We start from the raw sequence: 21,198 nt of genomic DNA, 5'->3' as shown, positions 1-21,198 counted from the left end.
TGACAGAGCTGCAGCACTGATATCTAGTAAACCATACATTAGACTGTGTTAAAGTGTATTTTTGCATACATGTATTTAAGTACTTCAATGTTTGTTTGTTTTTTTTTTCCTATCTGATTGATAGGAGAAAATGAGGAAAGTGGAAGATATCGTGAAAGATCATTTGCTTTATCTGGATGCTGTGCATGAATTCACAGACTGGCTTCATTCTGCAAAAGAAGAGCTTCACCGCTGGTCAGATCCATCTGGAGACACACCAACTATACAGAAAAAGCTGGCCAAAATAAATGTAAGTGAGCATTTGGGATTTCTTCTGCAATTCAGGCCCTATGCTTTAAAAAAAAGCCCAGTCAAACAGTTATGGGGTCTTGCTCTTTTTTACTTTGAAATGGTGATTTTATTTCAGTGAGCTGAAAGCAAGCTTTCCAAGCTGTGCTTTGTTTTCAGCTCCCTTCTCATATTAACAGATGGAGTAAAAGTATAATCAGACCTAAGCTAACCACAGCACACATGGAAACAATTTGCAAGAGCGGAAGCCCAGTGGCATCACAGAAGAATGTGGCTTAGCTGATTAATGAATACTTCTCTTTCCTCATCCCCAAACATGCTTTCTCCATGAGCAGAATTGTCTAAATCAGAGACAACCTTTCCTGCTTTTGCATGAATTGGAGGTGTGTAAAGCAGCACAAGGATTGTTCTCCTCAAACATGGTAGAAAATTGTGAGTTGCCTCTCCTTAGCCTGGCACCTATTCTTAGACATCTGAGTGCTTAAAAAATTTGCATATTCCTGGATGCAACACTAAAGCAGGCTACATGTTTTGCCCATGCCTGGTGTTTACCTTCAGATATTTATGCTAGCAGCATTTTACTCTGCTCCTAAACACGAGAGAGTGACACAGTGAACTTGAATGCTAGATGAAGATTCAGGATCCCCAAGATCAAATTATAGATTTTTTTGTACATTCTGGGGTAATTTTCAGTCTCCTTTCTGTTCAAACTCCTGATCTGTAAAACGGGAAAGGGAGGAGTTAGCAGCGTCTAGTTTGTAAGATGAACGAGAGAAGGAATAACATGACTGTAGCATGCAGCGTTTGGGATGGTATTTATACCCTCTCCAGTTTCCTAAGCTGAAATCTCCCAAGATTCCCTTGTATGAGATGTGTGAGATTGAAATAAGGACGCCGTAGAAAGAATTTAGCTCTGAAAACAAAACCAAAACCATATACTCAGAAAAAAAAAAATAAATAAAAAAAAATCAACCAATTCTGGCACATCACAGGTCGCAAGCAGGCTGAAAACTGCGGTTGTGTTTCTGAGAGTGCTGTGAGCAGCTACGCACCAGCATTTCTTACGCAAAAGATTACAACGAAGTCTTTATGTCAGCCTAAATACTATTTTTCGTATCTAAAACACGTTCACTCTCTTCTCTCCAAAGCTGAAGACGGTTTCAGCAGTGCTGTTTAACCCCCTCAGGCTGTTGACTGGGTTTTGCTCCCCCCGGTTCCCGGTTGCCGTCAGGGAGCCGCGGCTCGGGGCGGTGCGGGGCGCTGGGGACGGGACGGGACGGGACGGGACGGGATGGGATGGGACGGGACGGGACGGGATAGGACGGGATGGGATGGGACGGGACGGGACGGGATAGGACGGGATGGATGGGATGGACGGGACGGGACGGGACGGGACGGGATGGGATGGGATGGGACGGGACAGGACGGGATGGGATGGGATGGGATGTGATGGGATGTGACGGGCCGGGCCGGGGCCCCGCCGTGGGCCGCGGCGGCGGTGTGGCGGCCCCGCGTTTCCATGGCGATGTCGCCCGCAGGAGCTGGTGGAGGCGCGGCAGGGCGGCGCGGGCCGGCTGGGCCGGGTGGAGGCGCTGGCCCCGGCCGCCCGGCGCGGCACGACGGCGGGAGGCTGCCAGCTGCTGGCGGCCGAGATGCAGGCGCTGCAGGCGGACTGGCGGCAGTGGGAGGAGAGCGCCCGGCGCAGCCAGGGCGGCCTGCGGGAGCTGCTCAGCCAGATGGCCCTGTCGGAGCGGGAGTTCGCGGCGCAGGCCGGCCGGCTGGAGGAGGCTGTGCAGCGGCTCGCAGGGCAGCTGGCCGCCTGGGCACGGGGGCTGGCCCCCGCCGACAGCCGCAGCACGGACGCCGAGGTGGTGGAGAGCTGGCGCAAGGAGAAAGTAAGGGCATGTCTCTTTTCCTAGCAGCGTTTCCGCTGTCGCCGCGGGCAGGAAACTTCCGCCGAGCGCATCCTAAAATCGATCCTTGCGGAAGATGTTTGTGTGAAACCCCGACTTTCCAAACTCTTTGTGTGACTGTGCTCGCAGCCAGCGGAACACGTCCCTCCCCTTGGCCTCTGCCGCACCAGGCTTAGCAAACGCTGCCTGGATTTTCGGTGTTCAGCCCTAGGCTTGTCCCTGGGAGGAAGCCAAGGAGCTGGCACACCGGCTCTGGGCTGCGCTTCCAAGTTGCTCAGTGGTTCGAGCCGGAGTCGCGTTTGATGGAGGAAATGTGAAGCTTTTCCTCAAAGCCAAGAAAGAAACTGGAGCTATCAAAATTTAGTAGGAATGTATTTGGCTTATACTTTCCTTTTCTTGAAATATCCTCTACATTATACTCGTTGAGATCTTGTCCACTATTTAAAGAAGTTAATCTGGAAACTCTAATTGCTAATTGCTTTGCCTTGGAATGCGGTAGAATTTAGAGAAATAGGGGTTGTTTCTGTTCCTGATTGTCTCCTAGCAAAAAATTCCCATCGTGACTCCTTCATGTAAATATACACACATATTTGCAACAATTCAGATACATGTTTGTAAGTGTCTCAAAGACAATGAATCACAGATGTTGATGAAAGATACAGAGTATTACTCTTGCAGCGTTGTAATGTAGCAGTTTCAGTAGAGAGGTGTGTATTGCCTACTTTCTGACCCCTTGACTGAAGTCATGTTCAAAAAAACCCCAGAACACCTCTTCTTTGAGCTGAGATTATTAATCTCCTTCTGCAGGCTTCATGCCAAGTTATTTCTGTGGCTTCCTCTTTCACAGAATTCCTTGCATGGATTTATGAAACCTGCTTGCAGAGGGCATTAAGATGAAGAAAATAAGTGTACAAATGTGCTTAGTGTTCCATATATGTGTGTTTTTAAAAAGGAAAGGAAGACAATTTATTGTTATCCACACACCAGGCATTTTTTATTTCATAAATAGAGAAGTATTAAATTCTAAGAATGTTGCTTTTATTAGTAGTATATATAACAGATATGTACTGTAGCTCTATGTAAGAACACTTTACTTAGATTAGACAGTTGTAAAATTTGGCTAATAGGAAGATGCAGAAGCATTTCATGAGGTAACTATGCATAGCTCTACTATACAATTTTATTTATAGTTAGAGGAAATGTGGCAGTAATCTTCCCATTTTTGGACCCCGGGGAAAGGCCTCATTGTGAATGTAAAATAGCACTTCAGTTTCCATTTCTATTGTCTCCCAGTGATTCTGTTGCCATGTTAGCCAAGGCCACAAATTAAAAATGCATTTCCTAATTCTCAGAATTAGCAAGATGATTCTGCTACTCTGTTATAGTAAAGCTCTTTCTCCTTAGGTATGTGCAGCATTAGAGCAACAGATTTTGTGCTTGGAATTCAGCAAATTATTTTTGTAGTTGTCAGATTCAATATTAAATCCAACTGGCTGCAACAGTGATATCACTCTATGGAAAAATGCCATAGTTAAATTTACTCTGTTTTGCAAGTTATTGCTCCTGTTTGTTTGTACGCTATGCCTAAGGCTGTATATAGTCAGAAAATCCTCTTAGAAGTTTTTGAGGTAGGTTATTTGAAACTGAAAAATTGTGTTGAAAACAGACAGATCTAACCTTGTGTTAGTCTTAAGACATGATTTCTTTACATAAAAAGAGGCAATTAGCAATTCACTATGGTGTCTCCTGCCCTTGGCAATTTGTGACATCCTGTGTTTAGGTAATGTCCATTGTGATATTATTTTTAATGCTTTCCAGAAGAATGATTTCAGTGGTTTAACATAATTAAGTGGAAACAAAAAGTAACTAGAAAGTAGTGCAGCGTTTTTTTCTAAGCATTATTGCTCTTACATAATTACTTAGTTCAAATGCTACTTTATATGGCATTGAAACAAGTAACTATTTCAAGTGTCTGTTAATCATGATTGAAGAGATTTCTGGTGTATGAGTGGTTCAAAGAAGATAGTACATAATATGATAATGAATAATGTAAATCAGGGGAGTCCTGAAATTTTTTGCTGCAGCAAAATATCATTTGTACTTCTCCTGAACATTCAATTTTGTGCTGAGCTGTTCACTGTCTATATTTTCAATCATCCTCTTTTTTCTTCTGAATATGCATGTATACATACATATACATATATGTACACACACATACATATACATGCACGTGTGTGTGTGTGTGTGTATATATATATATATATATATATATATACACACATACATATACATGCACGTGTGTGTGTGTGTGTATATATATATATATATATATATATTATCTTCAGAAATGTGTATTGGGGGCATCCTTATCTCCCACTTCCAGGTCTCTGTTCAAATCTATCCTCACCTTCATATGATCTGTTTCTCAGGTTTATATTGTAAGTTTCTTCCAGCCTGGTACTTTAGCCAAACTATTCTATGCATGCCAAATGCTCTGGTCTGCCTGCACTGCAGAACCTCTGCTGTTAGTCTGAGAGGAATGTCTGAAGAATTTAGTTCCTAGTGAGGTGAGGAGCCAACTCAGTACTGCTCATTATGCTGGAGTAGCTGGCAGAATTCTGCAGTGGAGATGCTGTGGGCATCATCAAGCACTGTTTTTGTTGTAGTACTTATCACACCTCTCCTTGTGACATAAGCCAAGCCAACAAAATTTCTTTTAGTTGTTGTTGGCTTAGCTGTCTCTAAGGCAAGAACTGTTCCAGTGCATCAATGACAGGCAGTAACCCAGTTACTCTCACGGGATTGTGAGCAGCTGTACTTTTAAATTACAAAGTCATCTGTGAAAAGAGTTGAAGCTGTTAAAAAGCTTTGTGCATAAATTAACTTTCTGGATACAGCTCAAAATTTTTAATTTAACCTGTTAAACTCAACAGGGTAATTATATTTATATAAACACATATAATTTGCTATTCTCTAAATGTATGTACTTTTATATATGTACAGCTAATTCACAATACTATTGCTCATTTATTAGAATGAAATTTATATTTTTAGATGGGCTTCAGGGACATTTTGAGCTAACAAAGTTGAGGCATCCAGAAATTTGGTCTCTAGAAGCTCATAATTTCAGATAAGGTACTGTAGAGTGGACTGCTAAAATACTCTTGAAAGTAAACATATAGATAATAAATTAATTAATTTGAATTATGATAAACTTTGATTAAAAATGTTGTGGGTTTTTTTAATATTTATTCACCAATATTTTTCATTTATTTTGTTTTAACAGGAAACATTGGATGCTCTAGTAAAGTCTGAACAAATGACAGATGAGATCAAAACTCAGTTAAATGATCTTTGTAGATTTTCCAGGGATTTAAGTACTCATTCTTCAAAAGTTTCAGGGTTGATTAAAGAGTATAACAGGTATGCATTCATCTATTTAGAGTTAATCTTGTATGTATGTGGGGTGGGGGATGAGTTGTCTTTTAGAAATTCATTAATTAGAATTTTAGAACTAGAAACAGACATATGCAATAGCTAGAATCATTATTTTGATTTTGCTGTCAACAAAAGTTATACAAAGTAGCAATTTGATTTTTTTTTTTTCCTTAAAGCCAGACTTGCCATTAAACTCAGCTGAAACTAAAGGTACATCTGTACCTGGTGTATTACAGGAGTCCTTGTAAAAAAGTGAGGTAGCAGTATGTCCTGTTTTTCTGAAGGAGAAGGAGCTGTACCAGCTCATTCAGATATTTCTCTTGATTTTGTCCTTCAGATTATTCTTCTTTGTTTAGTTGGTTTCTTAAAACAGAAACTAGCTAGGAAAGATAGCATTTGCATGCTTTCTTGTTTTCTCTCAAGTCACTCTGATTTACTTTGGAGTGTGACACCTGCATTTCAGATAGAAGGTTCTATTGTTTCTTACAGGAGATTACAACTTCTGGTTTCTGAAGCTGCAGAAGGATGTGATGGCTCAGATTGATCCCTTATAACCTTATAGACTTAACAGAGCCACGGAACTTAGAATTTTATTCTCTTTAGTCCTGCTCCCTCTCCCTAGAGGGAGAAAGAGGATTGCAGAATACATTGATGCTTAGGTGCACTGAGTCACTCTGGAAACACTTGTACCTGTCATATCTGTGACAGCTATGTCCCAATTTACATGCTTCACTTTTGAGAACTGAAAGCTTCTAATGGATTTCCTGGTGCCTCAGTTAAGTGCATAAATTTGGTAGGAGGAATCCGGGTTAACCTACCCTTACCATTGTGTTTCAGAGAAGAAAATAATAGCATTGTCACCTAACAGAGTCCTGCCTTTTCTCCCTCCCTCCCTCGCTTTCTTCTTCTTCCCTGATGTGATAAACTCAGCCTCTGCCTGCAAGCTTCAAAAGGATGTCAGAGCAAAGAGCAGATCTTGCAGCAAAGGTTTCGGACGGCATTCAGGGATTTTCAGCAGTGGCTGGTCAATGCAAGAGTCACCACTGCCAAATGTTTTGATGTGCCTCAAAATATCAGTGAAGCTTCAGCAAGTCTGCAGAAAATACAGGTAACTTTGTACCAGTCAAATACTAGTCTAAGGGAGACCAAGTCAATTTCATGTACAGCTCAGATTTATTTCTTTGATTAATTACTGCTTTTGTTTATGTTGTTATACTACAGGTGACTCATTGCAAAGAAATAAACACTTCTTGTTTTTATATTTTGTTGGGATACAGTTTGTAAGTGGTTATGTCTCATAATAGTTCTCCTTGTCTGTTTCTTTTTAACAATGGAAAAAAAATGTGTTTTAGGTGGGAGAGTAAAATCAGAAAGATACCAGAATCGAGTCTTGGTACCTGGAGTTATTACACAATTCTGTGAATATTTTTCATCGTATATGAAAGTGGAGCCCTTACAGTACAAGAGCAGAGTTTAATTATATCAGTGTGAGCAGGCTTTTAAAAAGAATGTTTTTCACATAAAACTAAAATAAACCCAAACAGTTCTGTGGAAGGGTATGACAGTTGAAAGTATATTTTAATAAATCGATTGAAAGAAATACTTTTATTAATAGAGTATAACTATAATTTTAACTGAAAATAACAAAATGAGAATTATTTATTGAGAGTTATATATACCCTTATACCCTTAGTTAGATAGTCTAACAGAAGAAATTCGTATGTTTCTCAGAAAAGACCAAAAGCCAAATCACTTCTTCCTCGTTTTGGTATATTCACTTTCCCTTGCTTAGATGGTTTACTTAAAAGCCTTGTTCTCCTCTGTGAAAGCTGCCTTTGGTGAAATAAACTTTTTATGACTGCTTTAGGGCTTCTAAAGATGGTCTTGGTAACCTGAATAAACCTGAAATTTTATTTTTCTTGAAAGTTAATGTTCTGTCTGTCAGTGCATTTTGCATCATTAAGTCACCAATATCTTTCATTTTAATATAGCCAGAATTTATAGTCCAAGTATCTCAAAGTTAACAGACCATTTGCATTCTCCACTAAGACCTCTAATGTACACAGAATTAGAACCTGACCTAATAATTGTGGTATCAAGCCTGTTACTCCTGAGCATGGGTGTAACCTAATGATTATGTGTATTACATAATCATGATAGTAACAGTTAAAAATATTTCTATACAAGACTACTAAATTTCTTTGAGTGCTAGATGCTCACAAAGTTTTTTTTAAATAATTACAAGTTACAAAGAGATTATACCAATAAATTGGAATTTAAAAATCTGACTGTTTCCTTACATTTCTATATAATTCTTGTACCTGCATTTTTCCACACGCTTCTTGCTCACCAGCACTGTGCCAGATTTCTGTGAAGAAAAATGCATCTAAACAGGGGAGGTTAAGGATTCAGAGGCATAAATCACACAGACTGGACATTGGTCAGGTTCTGAGCATCAGCCCACACCTCCACGTGCTCATGGCAAGTCCAGCATAGCTGGAGCTTGCCCATGGGCAGGGGTTTGGTCCAGTGTGTGCCTCTGGGGGGGCCCCTCTGTTATGTCTGTCAGGATAATGGTTCCCTGAAATGAAACTTTTATTGCTTTCTGTACTAGGGATATTTAAGGGAATATAATACCCAACTAAATTTCTTGTAATTGTCTTATCAAATACAGAAAATTCAGGTAATCCTAGAGTGTTAATATATACATTACTCAGACACTTATATTTCTGTTATCTGTATATCTCATCAATACAAACAATATTGAAATTAATTTACTGAAAGATATATTAGCATGTTAACAAGCAGAAAGAGTAAACTCTCATCAATGATAAATTTTCTATCAGCTTGACTTTATTGGGACCCAAAGCTCACCAATTAGCTTTTTTTATTGCTATTTTTAGGAATTCTTATCAGAAAGTGAGATTGGGCAACAAAAGCTAAACCTGGTGGCATCGAAAGGAGAGCTGCTGTGCTCTGTTTTACCAAACGAAAAAGCAAAAGTTATCCAGGACAAATCTGCTGCTGCTAAAGAAGATTGGAAAAATTTTATCACCACGCTCCACCAGAAAAAATCTGCATTGGAGGTATTGGACCAGTCACAGTGGGGAAAAACTGGATCTAAATTTCCTTTTTGATTCTATTTCAAACCGCACAGATTAGATTTCATATATAGCTGTGAGTGTTTACTGTGTGACAGAACTAAGAAATAGATGTTTTCAAGTAGTCTTATTCTTCTGTTTGCATTTTACTTTTGTTTACTTCTGCTATCTTTATGACCTAATTTCACTTTAAGTGGGGTGTTTCATGCAGAAGGGTGTTGTTCAGAATCAAAGATAGCAGTTGCTGAAATTCAGTAGTCTCATCAAATGTATTAGTAAGATACATTTTCTTTTTGCGAAACAGTTTCTGACACAGCTGCTAATTAAATAATCCCAGTAGAGTGTGTAAATGTTGTCTCTCTTACTGCAAATAAGTGACATGTACTTATTTAATTGAACAACTTTTTAAGTAAATGCCAGTGCCTTTCTCTGTTCAGAACTCACAATTCAACCAGTAGATGGTGAATATTTTAAAATCAGAAACTTTTTAAGATCATAAGTTTTAAGGCCAAAAGGTCTATTCAGGAATTCCCTGCATAGCATAGGAGAATTACAGTTCTGAGGCATTAGTGTTTCAAACCAATGCTGCCTAGACAGGTGAGAAAAAGTTTAAATACACTCAATGCATTATGAAGGAAAGCATTTCAATGAAAATTCTCAGGTAGCAAGGACTTACCTTTCTTCGTCTCGAGTTTGCCTTGGAAAGAGGATGTTCTCAGAGGTTAGTCTTTTTGAGTCAAGCATTTTTCAGTCTCATATGCTTAGTTTTTCATTCTGATGTTTAAGTGTTTAGCTGAAAAGAAAACTAAATATGTCTGGGGGGAAAAATACATTAAATTAACTAGGGCATGGGAGCTATGCTGTTCAGGTTTATATTCCACTTGAATTACTTCAGGTGCTCTTTTATTAAATAATGCAGAATAAGCCTAAAGGAAAGGTATGCAGGCCTTGAAGGAATGCCTTCATATGCCTTTAATGCACTTACTTATGACCAAAATTTTACTATAAAAAAGAATATACCCAGAAATGCTCCCTAGGACTGGGTTGAATTTAGACATTACCTAGAAACAGTGGCAGCTCATTTAAGGAAGGGTCAATTTCAGTGACTGAAGTCAGATATTAGATAACTCATATCCCAAATTATTCATACTGCCTTAGTTATGTGAATTAGGATTAGATTAAGTCAAATCTCATAATTGTAAAGCTTTCTAATCAAAAGAAATTTACTTCAGCCTCCCCTTAGCCATGCAGTTGTTCTTTATTGTCACTTCTGTTTTGCTTTTTAAAAGTGTGCCCTCTCAAACTTTTATTTTGGTGTCTGTGGGATAGGAACAGGCAGAGCTGATGTAATTTGTTTGAAGAATTGAGTATAATTTGCCTACAATTATATATTCTTTTTTGTGTTCTTGATCTGTGTCGTGTGAATTAGTGGTGTCTAGTGCACTGGGACTATTCATAGAAATTTGCATGCCTTCCTAGAACTTAAAGATCCAGATGAAGGACTTCGAAGCAACTGCTGAGCCTCTGCAGGAGTGGCTGACCACAACTGAGAAGATAGTGCAGGGAAGTAGCAGTCGGCTCCATGATCTTCCTTCCAAGAGGAGAGAACAGCAGAAGCTGCAGGTGACTTCTAAGGGTTCCTAACACAGCCAGACCATCCTGTCCCATTCTCCTGGCCTCATTGGTTACTTACAAAGCTTAAACATTCTGGCATCCTGACTCTAAATAAGATGGGATCCTTTTTTGAGGTTTGCTGGTGATGATCCTGTTCCATCAAGTTTTGCATCTCCACGTTTCTTACCACATGCTGCTCCCCTGCTGTAACCGTATGGTGTGCCTTTCTCAGCAAGCTTGCCATATGTCACTTCTATTTTTCATGGCACCTTCATGCTTCTCTGTTTCCTGCTTTCTTGCACCCACCCTTATTATTACTGTGCTTGTGCTTTACAGTCTGTCCTTGAGGAAATAAGCTGCCACGAGCATCAGCTCAACAGGCTAAAAGAGAAAGCTCAGCAGCTGTGGGAAGAACAAGCTGTCAGCAAAAGCTTTATGCGCAGAGTGTCTCAGTTGTCTTCTCAGTATCTTACTCTAAGCAATCTGACAAAGGTAATGCATCCAATGTATGTCCTCCTAACTCCTTCGATGTATGTAGGGAAAAATAAAGACTGAAATGTGAAACACTGCAGTTGTCTTGCTTGCCTGCTCTGTGATGTGTCTGAGCTATTCTGTCTTTCACATTGACTTTTAGGAGTGGAGAATAAGGACTGTCAACAAGGCGGGGTTTTTTAGAAAATACAGGATGCAGACAAGTTGTTGTTTCATCTCATCCTATAATGATTATTGGCATTGTAACTATTTTCACCTAAAAGTAACACATTAGTCTTCTAAAAAAAAAAAAATCTCTTATGCTGCTTTTGAAGGGGAGGCATGGGCCAAATTCTAAACCATCAGACCAAGAACTGAGTTTAACATAACTCTTTTTTTTGAGCAGTGCTTCATACACTTCACCACTTAATAGTTCTCCCATTTCTCTAGAAAGCCTCCATATTAGAACTGTTATTTTTCTCAAAGTTCATGTCATGAAGAAGGCTTGATATAGGTTTACAGTTGCTACAGTAACTGGAATGATTAAGGATATAGGAAATATGTTTTGGAATAACTATTCAGTTCCAAAAGTATTCGTGTTTAAGGGATTGCTACTTTGGAAATTCCTAAATTTTCTGTAGAAGTAACAATTGTAAAGCATATGTTTGACATATGGGAAATGATTGCATGCATTGCCATAATAAATTTTCATGTCTGCAAAATGAGAAAGATGCATGAATTACTAACATAGGCTTATGTGAGCAGAACTTGTACGAGATGTCAGGATAAGTAGGAGTCATCTAAGGTGCAGGATGATCCAGCCTATTAGAGAAATCCTGAAACTTTTTGGATAGCTATGGATCTTGAGGAAGATACATGTTAGTAACTTCCAAAGCTTGTTACGTTGACTTGACTTTAGTTTTCTGTCACAGTGGAAAAAATACACTCTGCCTTGTATTCTTGTTCAGCTCAAGCCTTTTGGTGAAGTAACTTCAGCCTTTGTTTTTGATTTGTATGAGTGCCAGTGATTTTTCAGAATGGTTTTACCAGTGAGAGTCATTGAGGAAAACCGATCTTTTCCAAATATCGATAAAGTAATATTGCTGCAGTGGTGTAACTTCTCAGGCATAAATCTGTCATTGCACTGGCCAATTTCTCTAGCTAGTTTCCACTGCAATGCTGACATGGAGCTTAGATGTGATTTACCAGATGTGTAAGAAGGAGTGAAACCAGTAAACTGCAGATTTAGAATTAGGAAAAAAAAATTACATTTCTGAAATTTTCATTTGTATTTAATGTTTGGACAATTCATTTGTGTGCGTATACAAAACTCATTCCATGCTTAAGTGTACTTGTAATTATCAGTATATGAAGCAAATTTCTGTGTATAATTGTTGAGACTCATTCTAAGTCCATGAGCTGGTAGGGGTAATAGGCAATCCTTTAAATAGCTTTTGGTGCTAATTGTTGTATAAATTGCAGGAGAAAGTTTCCAGAATGGATAGGATTGTAGCAGAGCACCAGCAGTTCTCACAGAGTGTCAAGGACCTGCAGGACTGGGTTGCTGATGCAGTTCACATGCTGGATTCCTACTGTCATCCTACTGCAGACAAGAGTGTTCTGGACAGCCGGATGTTAAAACTAGAGGTATGGAAATGAGAGTCCAAAACCTGCTCTTTATAGACCTAGATGAAGAATACAAATATAGGATACTTAATTGTTGCATATTAGTCTAATAACTGTTGTTCAGATGCTGCTTTTCATTTTACTCAAAAGTAGCTTCTTTTGTAGCAGAAAGAGCTTGTTATTAGAACTTTTCTCTAAAAAGTAGATAAGGACCTTAATGACATGGAGAGCTGCATATATGAAAATTCTTGAAGTACTTGAAAGATGTTGTGTGGCTGATGAAGGTTAAATGGAAGAAATAGGATAGTCACTTCTGTTAGTTTAGTGTATTTCAGTATATATTCCTAGGTCTTACAGGATACAGTTGATTCAGCAAATATTTTCCTAGAATTGCTTGCATTTAAAATGGTGACTGCAGTTAAGAAAATAGCATCTGTTGATAACAGAACACCATAATGTTAAAGAACACTATTTACAAGACAATACTTTTTATTTTATTGATATCTTGGATTCTCAGCCAAAAATCTTCAAAATTATAAGGATAGGTCAAAAAGCAAAAGTTTGTAGCATAATACTAAAATTATGTTTTGGCTTTTGTTCATTGAATCTTTTGGGTTCATGCTTTCAGGCTTTTCATGACTACATAATGTTAGAAACTGAGTTTGCAACTGCACAGCTCCAGGAGCTGAAGTCCCTAGGCTGACATTGATGACAAATTTTATTTGTTGGTACCTTCATGTTGCAAATATATCTTCTAGTGGTAGAACTGTATTTCAGCCCTGCAGAAGAGCTTTGTCATTACATCTTCTTGTCTCTATGAATGAATCATTCTGTTTCCATCTAGGTGATATTTTCATATCATATTTTGAATATCAGCCTTTTCACTGAACAGTACCTTCTCCAATATGCTCTAATTCCGTGCACAGATTCCACAAAAATTTCCCTGTCAACTAAGGGTTTTTATAATAGCCTGTACCTACCCACTGAAAGTCACTTTTGTTAGTGATGCCCAGCTCTGAACCCCATTGTTCATTTCCAATTCACTACAAGCTGCTAAATATGGTTAGGTCATGTTCCATTAAAGCTAGTTAGAATATTCATGTCCAGGTAATCATAAAAATAAAGTATATCCACTCACTTCTTAGGGCCTGCTAGCAGTAAAACAAGAAAAGGAAGTCCAAATGAAAATTGTTCTAGCAAGAGGAGAATCTGTTCTGCAAAATACTTCTCTGGAGGGAGTACCAGTGATTGAAGGCCAATTGCAAAATCTGAAGGACAACTGGGCTTCTCTTCTGTCTGCTTGTATCCAGTGCAAGAGGTAAAAAGGAGTGAGGTGCAGAACGATCCTTAGCAACAAAAGCTCTGTCAAAACTTTTGAAAAGTAATTTTTCTACTACAAGTGTCAAATTCATGTAAAATAATTGCATATGCCAGACGCTTTGGGTCTACAAGTTGTGATATATTCATTTGAAGTAGAAGAAGGGGAGGAGGAAACTGTAAGGAAGTTAAGCTCTATTAACACTTACTGACAATTTACACTTAAAATTGGATTCTATGTTTATAATCTTGAATTCGTGTTGCACTTGATGCTTTGAAACCTTCTCAGAAATGAGGAGATTTTTCATGGACATTAATGGTTGCTCTGTTGAGAACCTGCCTGCTTTATCAGTTGCTAGCATTCCAAAGAACATACTATAACTTATAGTGTCCTTAGTGCTGCTCCTAGTAATAGAATAAAGAAATATAAAGGAAAAAATGTAGTAGTTGCAAATATTTCAAATTAAAGAAACAAAGGTAATTAAACATTAGAATGCAGCAACTTTTGAATGTAGGTAAATGGGTAGAATGCTTTCAGTTATGCTTTCAGTTGCAAATTATTTACTAAACCTAGAGAGTGTCAGCTAGCTACATAAATTACAGATCTACTTAATATTCCAGATGTGGAACACTTAATTTGTCTTTATTAGTCAAACAGTGCTCCTAGTTAAAACCTGTAATATTCTAACAGATTGATTATCTTGTATCTCTGTCATAAATATAGTCTAGAATATCTGTATATGACTATATCTGGCTGCTCAAATAGCATGGGAACTTCCACTATCACAAAAAGTATGTATTTTTCAATTACAGTCAACTGGAAGGAGCTCTCTCCAAATGGACAAGTTACCAGGAAGATGTTAATCAGTTTTCCAGATGGATGGAAAAAGTAGAAGCAACTATGAATGCTTCTGAAAGGCAATATGCTGAACTGAGGGAAAAAACAACTGCCCTCAGCAAAGCAAAGGTGTGTTTGATTTACAGAAAAAACATCAACAAGTCCATAACATCTTAGAGGCAATAAAACCAACTGTCTAACTGCAAGATTAATCTGTGGTCTTGTTTTAATGGTGCCCTTAATGTGTTCTTCTCTTTCTATTTTGCAGCTACTCAATGAAGAGGTGTTGAGTCATAACAGCCTGTTGGAGACTATTGAAGTGAAAGGAAAGGGGATGGCTGAGCATTACATTGCTCAGCTTGAACTGCAAGACCTCCAGGAGAGGTATAAGTTCCTCAAAGAAAGAACAAAGGTACGGTTTTTCTTCATAGCACTCTTCGTTTTGTTTAGTTAGCAACAAGGAAAAAATATTTTCATCTGATGATTTATTTTACAGTTAAATATGGATTAAGAGTTTGGGGACAGCTGTAACTTAAAGTAACAGAAACCTACTAGGGTGATTAATTAATCTGTCTTCGTGCATTGAGCTTCAGATATTTCAGAAGGATTCTTAAAATCAGGAGAATAGTCTGAGGAAATCCATGACAAAAGGTTCATTGACTTCAACACAGATTTAATTTTACCCATTGTGACTGAAATGTTGAAAAAATCTTCAAACCTGTGATTTGCATAAGTGTATGTTTGCAATAAAATTTACCAGTCAGTTGTGTGATTCACAAATGGTTGACAGCTACAGAGATTTTATTAATGAACACAAACCTTATTAGCAAGTAAACTGACACAAGTGTGATAAGTACTACATTTACTAATAAATATTGATGTTGTATATCTGGAAAAGATTAGGACATAGATTAAGATCAGGATGGGGTTTAGGGTGAGATATCAAGCAAAAAAGAAATAATAAAAGACCTGGTGATATATTTAAAGCTAGACGATTATCTCCAGTTAACCCAAGTTCTTCTGTGATAATTAAATAATGACTAATGCATGCTCAGACAACCAACTTTGCTTCAGGACAGCAATGTAGTAGAATTGAATTTTGTTGTCTCAGTGATGCCTTTGTCACGTAAAATGACAAAATTCAAAATTCAGCCAAAATTCAGTTTTCAAACGTGTAATTGATTCAGCATTTTGTGGACCTTTCTTCCACAACAGGAAAAAGTGCTGTGCTCTGTCTTTCTTTGATCTTGAGTGAATAAAATTGCTCTGATTTTCAAGAGAGATGCATAAGTCCTGGGAAGTCCTGATAAATACCTACTATTCCTGTTAGCATGGGGATGCCCTAGTCTTTACCTTTTTCTCCTGCACAAAGCTGTATCCAGGCTGCCTACATTTGCTCAGCTTGAGCAACAGCATGGGAACAGTAACAAATGGATGGTGGCTCAAGAGGCAAGAGTTCTGTACATCTTACCCCATGTAGCAAGAAGCATTCCTTTTTGCTCTTCCACCTAACATGCCAGACAACTGGTCTTCCCTGTTCCCAACTGTGGTGATGGTGTTAAGTATCAAGAGTGCAATCAACCCTTAGAAAAAAATTCAAAGTTCAAAGCAAATAGCTGGAAAGTAAGGAATGTTCAAATCTTTTACTAATCCTCTGGCCAGGCAGGAAACCTGACAAGATTCCCTAAGGGTTGATGAGCAGACCAAGACTTGTAATTTCCTAAGCCCCTGTTGAGAGGCAAGAAAACTGGTCTCTCTTTACCCCTTCCCACTTCTGGGCATGGACAGGCCTTGGAAAAGATATGATAAGACTCCTGTTTTCCTCCTTTCTCCCACTAGACAGACCTGTTAGAAATAAGAGGTAAAGTAGACAGTAAGTTCATGGGTTTATTAAACTGTTTGTCTATTTTAGTGCTGAAATTATTATAACTTTCTCAGCCACATACACATAAGACTTGTAGTATGTTTCTTGCTGTGCTCTGTAGGGACTGCCTGCAAATATCTTCAAACCTGAGATAGTAGATACTCCTAATAGAAGATTCCAATTCCATTTGCAAAAAAAAAGATCATGCAAAAGAAAAAAAATAAATTTCTAAGATCGTATGTTTCTTAATCACTTCAGTAAAGTTAATTTAAATTGCATTAAAAATCAAGAATGCCTTTTGTTATTCAACTCTAAGGTGTTATTTAAAAGTAATCCCAGATCAAAACTCTAGATCTCAGAAGTTACAAACTTATCTTTTGGGATAAGTATTTTTTCCCCTATACGGTGCCCCTTCTTTCCCTGTAATCTATTAAGTCATCTTCAGAATTCAAGTACTCTTGAATTTTTGGGAAGTTCAGCATCAGATACAAACCTTTTCCCTTGATGGAAGTCTGGGGTTTATGTTCTCTTGTTTGACAATACACTAAGATATGTATACATATTTGTAAATATATTCACATGCAGGAGGCTGTAACAAAAACTGAAGGACTGCTTACCTTACACCAAGAGTACCAAAGAAATCTGAAAGCCTTTGAAGTATGGCTGGAGAAGGAGCAGGAAAAACTTGACTGTTTATCACATCTTGATGGTGATGCCCAGGAACAGGAGGCAACACTCCGGGATTTACAGGTATGTGATGTGTGACACTCTAAGAAAAAGAAAAAAAGAGAAGAAAAATCAATCCTGTGATGGTATAGGAACAGAATATAATGGTATGTAGATATATATGTCAAGTGAAGTCTGACGTGAAACACAACTGTGTTTTGTTAAGATAATTTCCTTTTTATGTTTTCTAATCAGATTTAATCACACATACTTTCTGATTAAGTACTAATAAGCATGAAATTGCCATATATGTCCAGAAGAGGATATCAAAAATTAGTCTGGAGTGTTGTCTCAAACATATGGAAAAATAAATAGGTTTGTTTATTTTAGAAGATTGAGGCCTCTGTTTTTAAAGAGATTGAATTTTAGAATCAGTCTTACAGTCTGCTTGCGACATCTTGAAAGTTTTGAATTTATGCTCTGGTGAATGGATTCCATCCATCCCATGCTGGCTCAGGCAGCCAACATTTCAGAACTGATAAACTTGGCAGGAGAGAAAATAATTTAATGCATGCTTTGTCAGTAATTTTCTGCAGTTCATTTGTCAGTAACAGTGATACTTGGCATGCTTTGTAAGTGAGCATGCTGTCACTGGTGTCACTGGAGAAAAGACTCTCTCTAATATATATTTAACCATAGATAACTAAAGGGAATGCCCAGCTGTTTTCAGAGGAACCAGGGGGGTTTTTGCCATGCATGAATGGAAGCTGTCAATGGAGGGTATGTAGCTAATTCTGCCTTTACAGGAGCTGCAGGTCCACTGTGCAGAGGGACAAGCATTATTGAATGCTGCTGTCCATGCCAGAGAGGAGGTGATTCCCTGGGGTATTCCCCAGATAGAAGACAGAGCCCTGGAATCCTTACGGCAGGATTGGCAAGTTTATCAGCACAGGCTTTCTGAAGCAAGAAGCCAATTAAATGCCACTGTGAGCAAACTGAGGTTAATGGAGAAGAAATTTCAGAAGGTTAATGACTGGTTAACGAACCTGGAGGAGAAAGTTGCTATCAGGACTGGGAGAAGGTCTGGTAGAGCAACAAAGGAAATGCAGCTTCAGCAAATGAAGGTAAAGAATATAGTTCAGGCATTCCTTAAACAAAATAATACGTGGGGTTTCCATGTCAATTCCTGGTTACACTGCGAAAATGAGAGCAAGCTTTTTAATTTATTCTGAGTTGGTGACTAAAATGATGGATCCAAGACAGCTTTGTGACTTCTAGATCCAGGTTCTTCCCATTTTACTGGTGGAGGTATGGCTATAATGATGTTGGAATCCTGCAGGGAGATTTGTAATTCATATGCTCTGTTGTGTGTGACTATGTAACAGAGTACAAAGATAGGCAGTGGAATGGAAAATAATTAATATGGTAACAAGAGTAAAATTTGACCAACTGTATCATGAAGTCTCCACTGTGTTAATGTAATAATTCTCCTTTGGTCATTGGAAAGAGCAGACATGGTTGTGAATAAACACAGGAAGCAGATTTGAAGCCAGGTTACACTTTACAGTCATCTTCAAAACTCAAGGTGAAATCTATAGGAAGTCCTGATTGCATTTCTGCTATTATTTTTTGAGGAGGGAAAACATAAAAAAATATAGAATTTGTTGTAATGAAATGAAGTCCCTATGGGATGAAAATCTTTCAGCATGTTTGTTACAATAACTTTCATCAGATTCTGGTTTATTTTCCAGTTGTATATGAATGCTTACATCCATGCACTTGTTTTCCTTTTCAATGATTTCCTGACCTAGTTACAATTCAATTCCTGATAGTTTAAGGTATTTGAATCAGTCATATAAGTTTGATAATTTCTTTCTCATAGAAGTGGCATGAAGACATTATAGTCTACAAAGATGATGTAGAGGAAGTTGGGGTATTGGCTCAGCAAATACTAGAGGAAAATCTCACTGCAAGTAGAATGGGAAGTCAGGCTACGCAGCTTACATCTCGCTACCAAACTCTTCTTCTTCATGTCTTGGTAAGTAATGAAAACTAATTCATTGTAACATCATAAATTGCCAGTTAAGAAGCAAATACAAACAGGCTTTTGTAATTAGACTTCATCAGACTTTATTCATTACTGTAGGCTCAATAGCATATCATTCACCTATATATTCATATACATATAAACATAGATTTCATTGGATTAAATGTATTACAGAAACATAATTGGGATAATGAAGTAGAATGCCCTGTCCATATCTTTTTTGATAGTTTCAGGAGAGAAATTTAGAATAAAGTGTGTTTGAATGTTATTGACCTCTAGAGAAATGTTTTTGGGCTTCCACTGATATACATTAGTATGGGAAAATTTAGTTTGGTAAGGTGCAGTCTCCAGGTTACTTTAAGTAATAATTGCCTCATAGTACTGTAATGACAAGTCACAATTTAAAGTTCAAAATGTGGGTACATTTTCAGTGTTTAGTATTAGTTCAGTTTTAACATTGGTCACAAGAGCCCTGTAAGAATTATCCACTATTTATGAAATGACTCAAAGCCTATATGTTTTCTCTTTGTATAATAGATTATATTAATAAATAGCAATTTATTGTTATCTAAAATCAGTAGCAATGAAAAAAAAATCTGAGTGGTCATTGTTTCTTCCCCCTACCCTCCATATTTGTTTGAAGGAGCAAGTAAAGTTTCTGGAAGAAGAAATACGCTGTATGGAGGAATCAGAATTGTCTTTTAGTGCTTACACAAATTGGTATGGAGCTACGAACAAGAACTTCAAAAATGTGATCACCAAATTTGACGTGGTTGATAAAACAGTAATGGAGAAAAAAGTGCAGAAACTAGAGGTACAGCTTTCTGAAATGCAGTTTTTGTTTCTGTTCACTAGCAGGAGATTGTATTTTAACAGCTGCTCAAAATTCTGCCTCTACCTTGCCTAGAGAAGATAATGGGATAAGACCACACAGTAAAAAACTTTGTAATGTTAATGTTATTACATCTCATTAGATCATAGTTTGGCTAATGAAGTTACAAGTAGTCCTAAATAATATAGCAAATAGTCCTAAATAATATAGTCCTAAATAATAGTCTTGCCCTTCCATAAGGCATGCTTGTATCTGTTTTATGTTAGGTTAACTTAAAATAAATTCCCATATCCCCAGTTCCCCAGAAGTATACCTTTTTGGGAACTGTGTATTTTCTATGCCCTGTGGCAAGAAGTCCTTCCTATTTCTCTTCATTAAAACATTCATATTTCACATCAAATGTTGTAGATGAGCTTCTCATTAGTCCTTCAGCTTAAGCAACTTAAACATTATACACTAAAGAAAAACTTTCATCCATTCCAGGATTTGGAGTAAACATCCTCTCCTGGGAGCCCTCAGATTCTTTGTTTAAATTCACAAGCCCAGTGCAGGGCAGAAGTATTTGCTTTATCTGCTTCCTTCTAGCTTGACACACCTTAACTCCAGGCAATTTTGTATTGAAAAGTCCACTCATTTTCCTTAGCAATTCTTTCTGTGTCTGTAGCAAAGTTTTAAAAAGGCAAGTTTTCATACATTTTCTGTTAACCAAGGTTCCCTTCACAGGTGCTATTGAGTGATATGGACATAGGCCACAGTTTACTGAAATCAGCCCGAGAGAAGGGGGAGCGAGCTATAAAATACATGGAAGAAAACGAGGTTGACCAGTTAAGAAAGGAAATTGGAGATCATGTGGAGCAGCTTGAAGAGCTGGCTGGCTCCATCAGGAAAGAGCACATGACTTCAGAGAAGTGTCTTCAGCTGGTAAAGGAGTTCTCAGACAAGTATAAGGCCCAAACTCAGTGGGTCATGGAGTACCAAGGCATCTTACATGCCCCTGTGGAGCCAAAGAGTGAACTCTATGAGAAGAAGGCACAGTTGTCCAAATACAAGGTAAAAAGGGGTTATCTCAGTGCTACTGAATTGATTTTAATCCATTTAATCTCAATAAATCCTCTGATCAGGTATCCAGGTTTCTTCAATAGGTACATGAGGTGTTTCTGATCTGCATGTCCCAATCAGCCTC

The 21,198-nt window shown here is 38.0% G+C and overlaps 1 protein-coding gene across 1 annotated transcript in view; it reads left to right on the top strand.

Annotated features, from left to right (window-relative positions):
- SYNE1 (spectrin repeat containing nuclear envelope protein 1) overlaps nucleotides 1–21,198 on the top strand; it is a 284,134-nt gene that overhangs the window by 136,088 nt on the left and 126,848 nt on the right. Inside the window, 16 exon segments of the mRNA XM_056488586.1 lie at nucleotides 125–289; nucleotides 1,827–2,183; nucleotides 5,488–5,624; nucleotides 6,570–6,747; nucleotides 8,543–8,725; nucleotides 10,220–10,363; nucleotides 10,691–10,846; nucleotides 12,308–12,472; nucleotides 13,597–13,769; nucleotides 14,582–14,735; nucleotides 14,875–15,018; nucleotides 17,056–17,220; nucleotides 17,943–18,260; nucleotides 19,019–19,174; nucleotides 19,827–19,997; nucleotides 20,739–21,065. Of these exon segments, the coding sequence (XP_056344561.1) occupies nucleotides 125–289; nucleotides 1,827–2,183; nucleotides 5,488–5,624; nucleotides 6,570–6,747; nucleotides 8,543–8,725; nucleotides 10,220–10,363; nucleotides 10,691–10,846; nucleotides 12,308–12,472; nucleotides 13,597–13,769; nucleotides 14,582–14,735; nucleotides 14,875–15,018; nucleotides 17,056–17,220; nucleotides 17,943–18,260; nucleotides 19,019–19,174; nucleotides 19,827–19,997; nucleotides 20,739–21,065 (3,093 nt within the window).

The sequence above is a fragment of the Oenanthe melanoleuca genome, chromosome 3 (genome assembly GCF_029582105.1).
Source record: "Oenanthe melanoleuca isolate GR-GAL-2019-014 chromosome 3, OMel1.0, whole genome shotgun sequence".
Lineage (NCBI taxonomy): Eukaryota > Metazoa > Chordata > Aves > Passeriformes > Muscicapidae > Oenanthe > Oenanthe melanoleuca.
The sequence above is the reverse complement of the archived record's forward strand: the minus strand, read 5'-3'. Positions and strand labels throughout refer to the sequence as shown.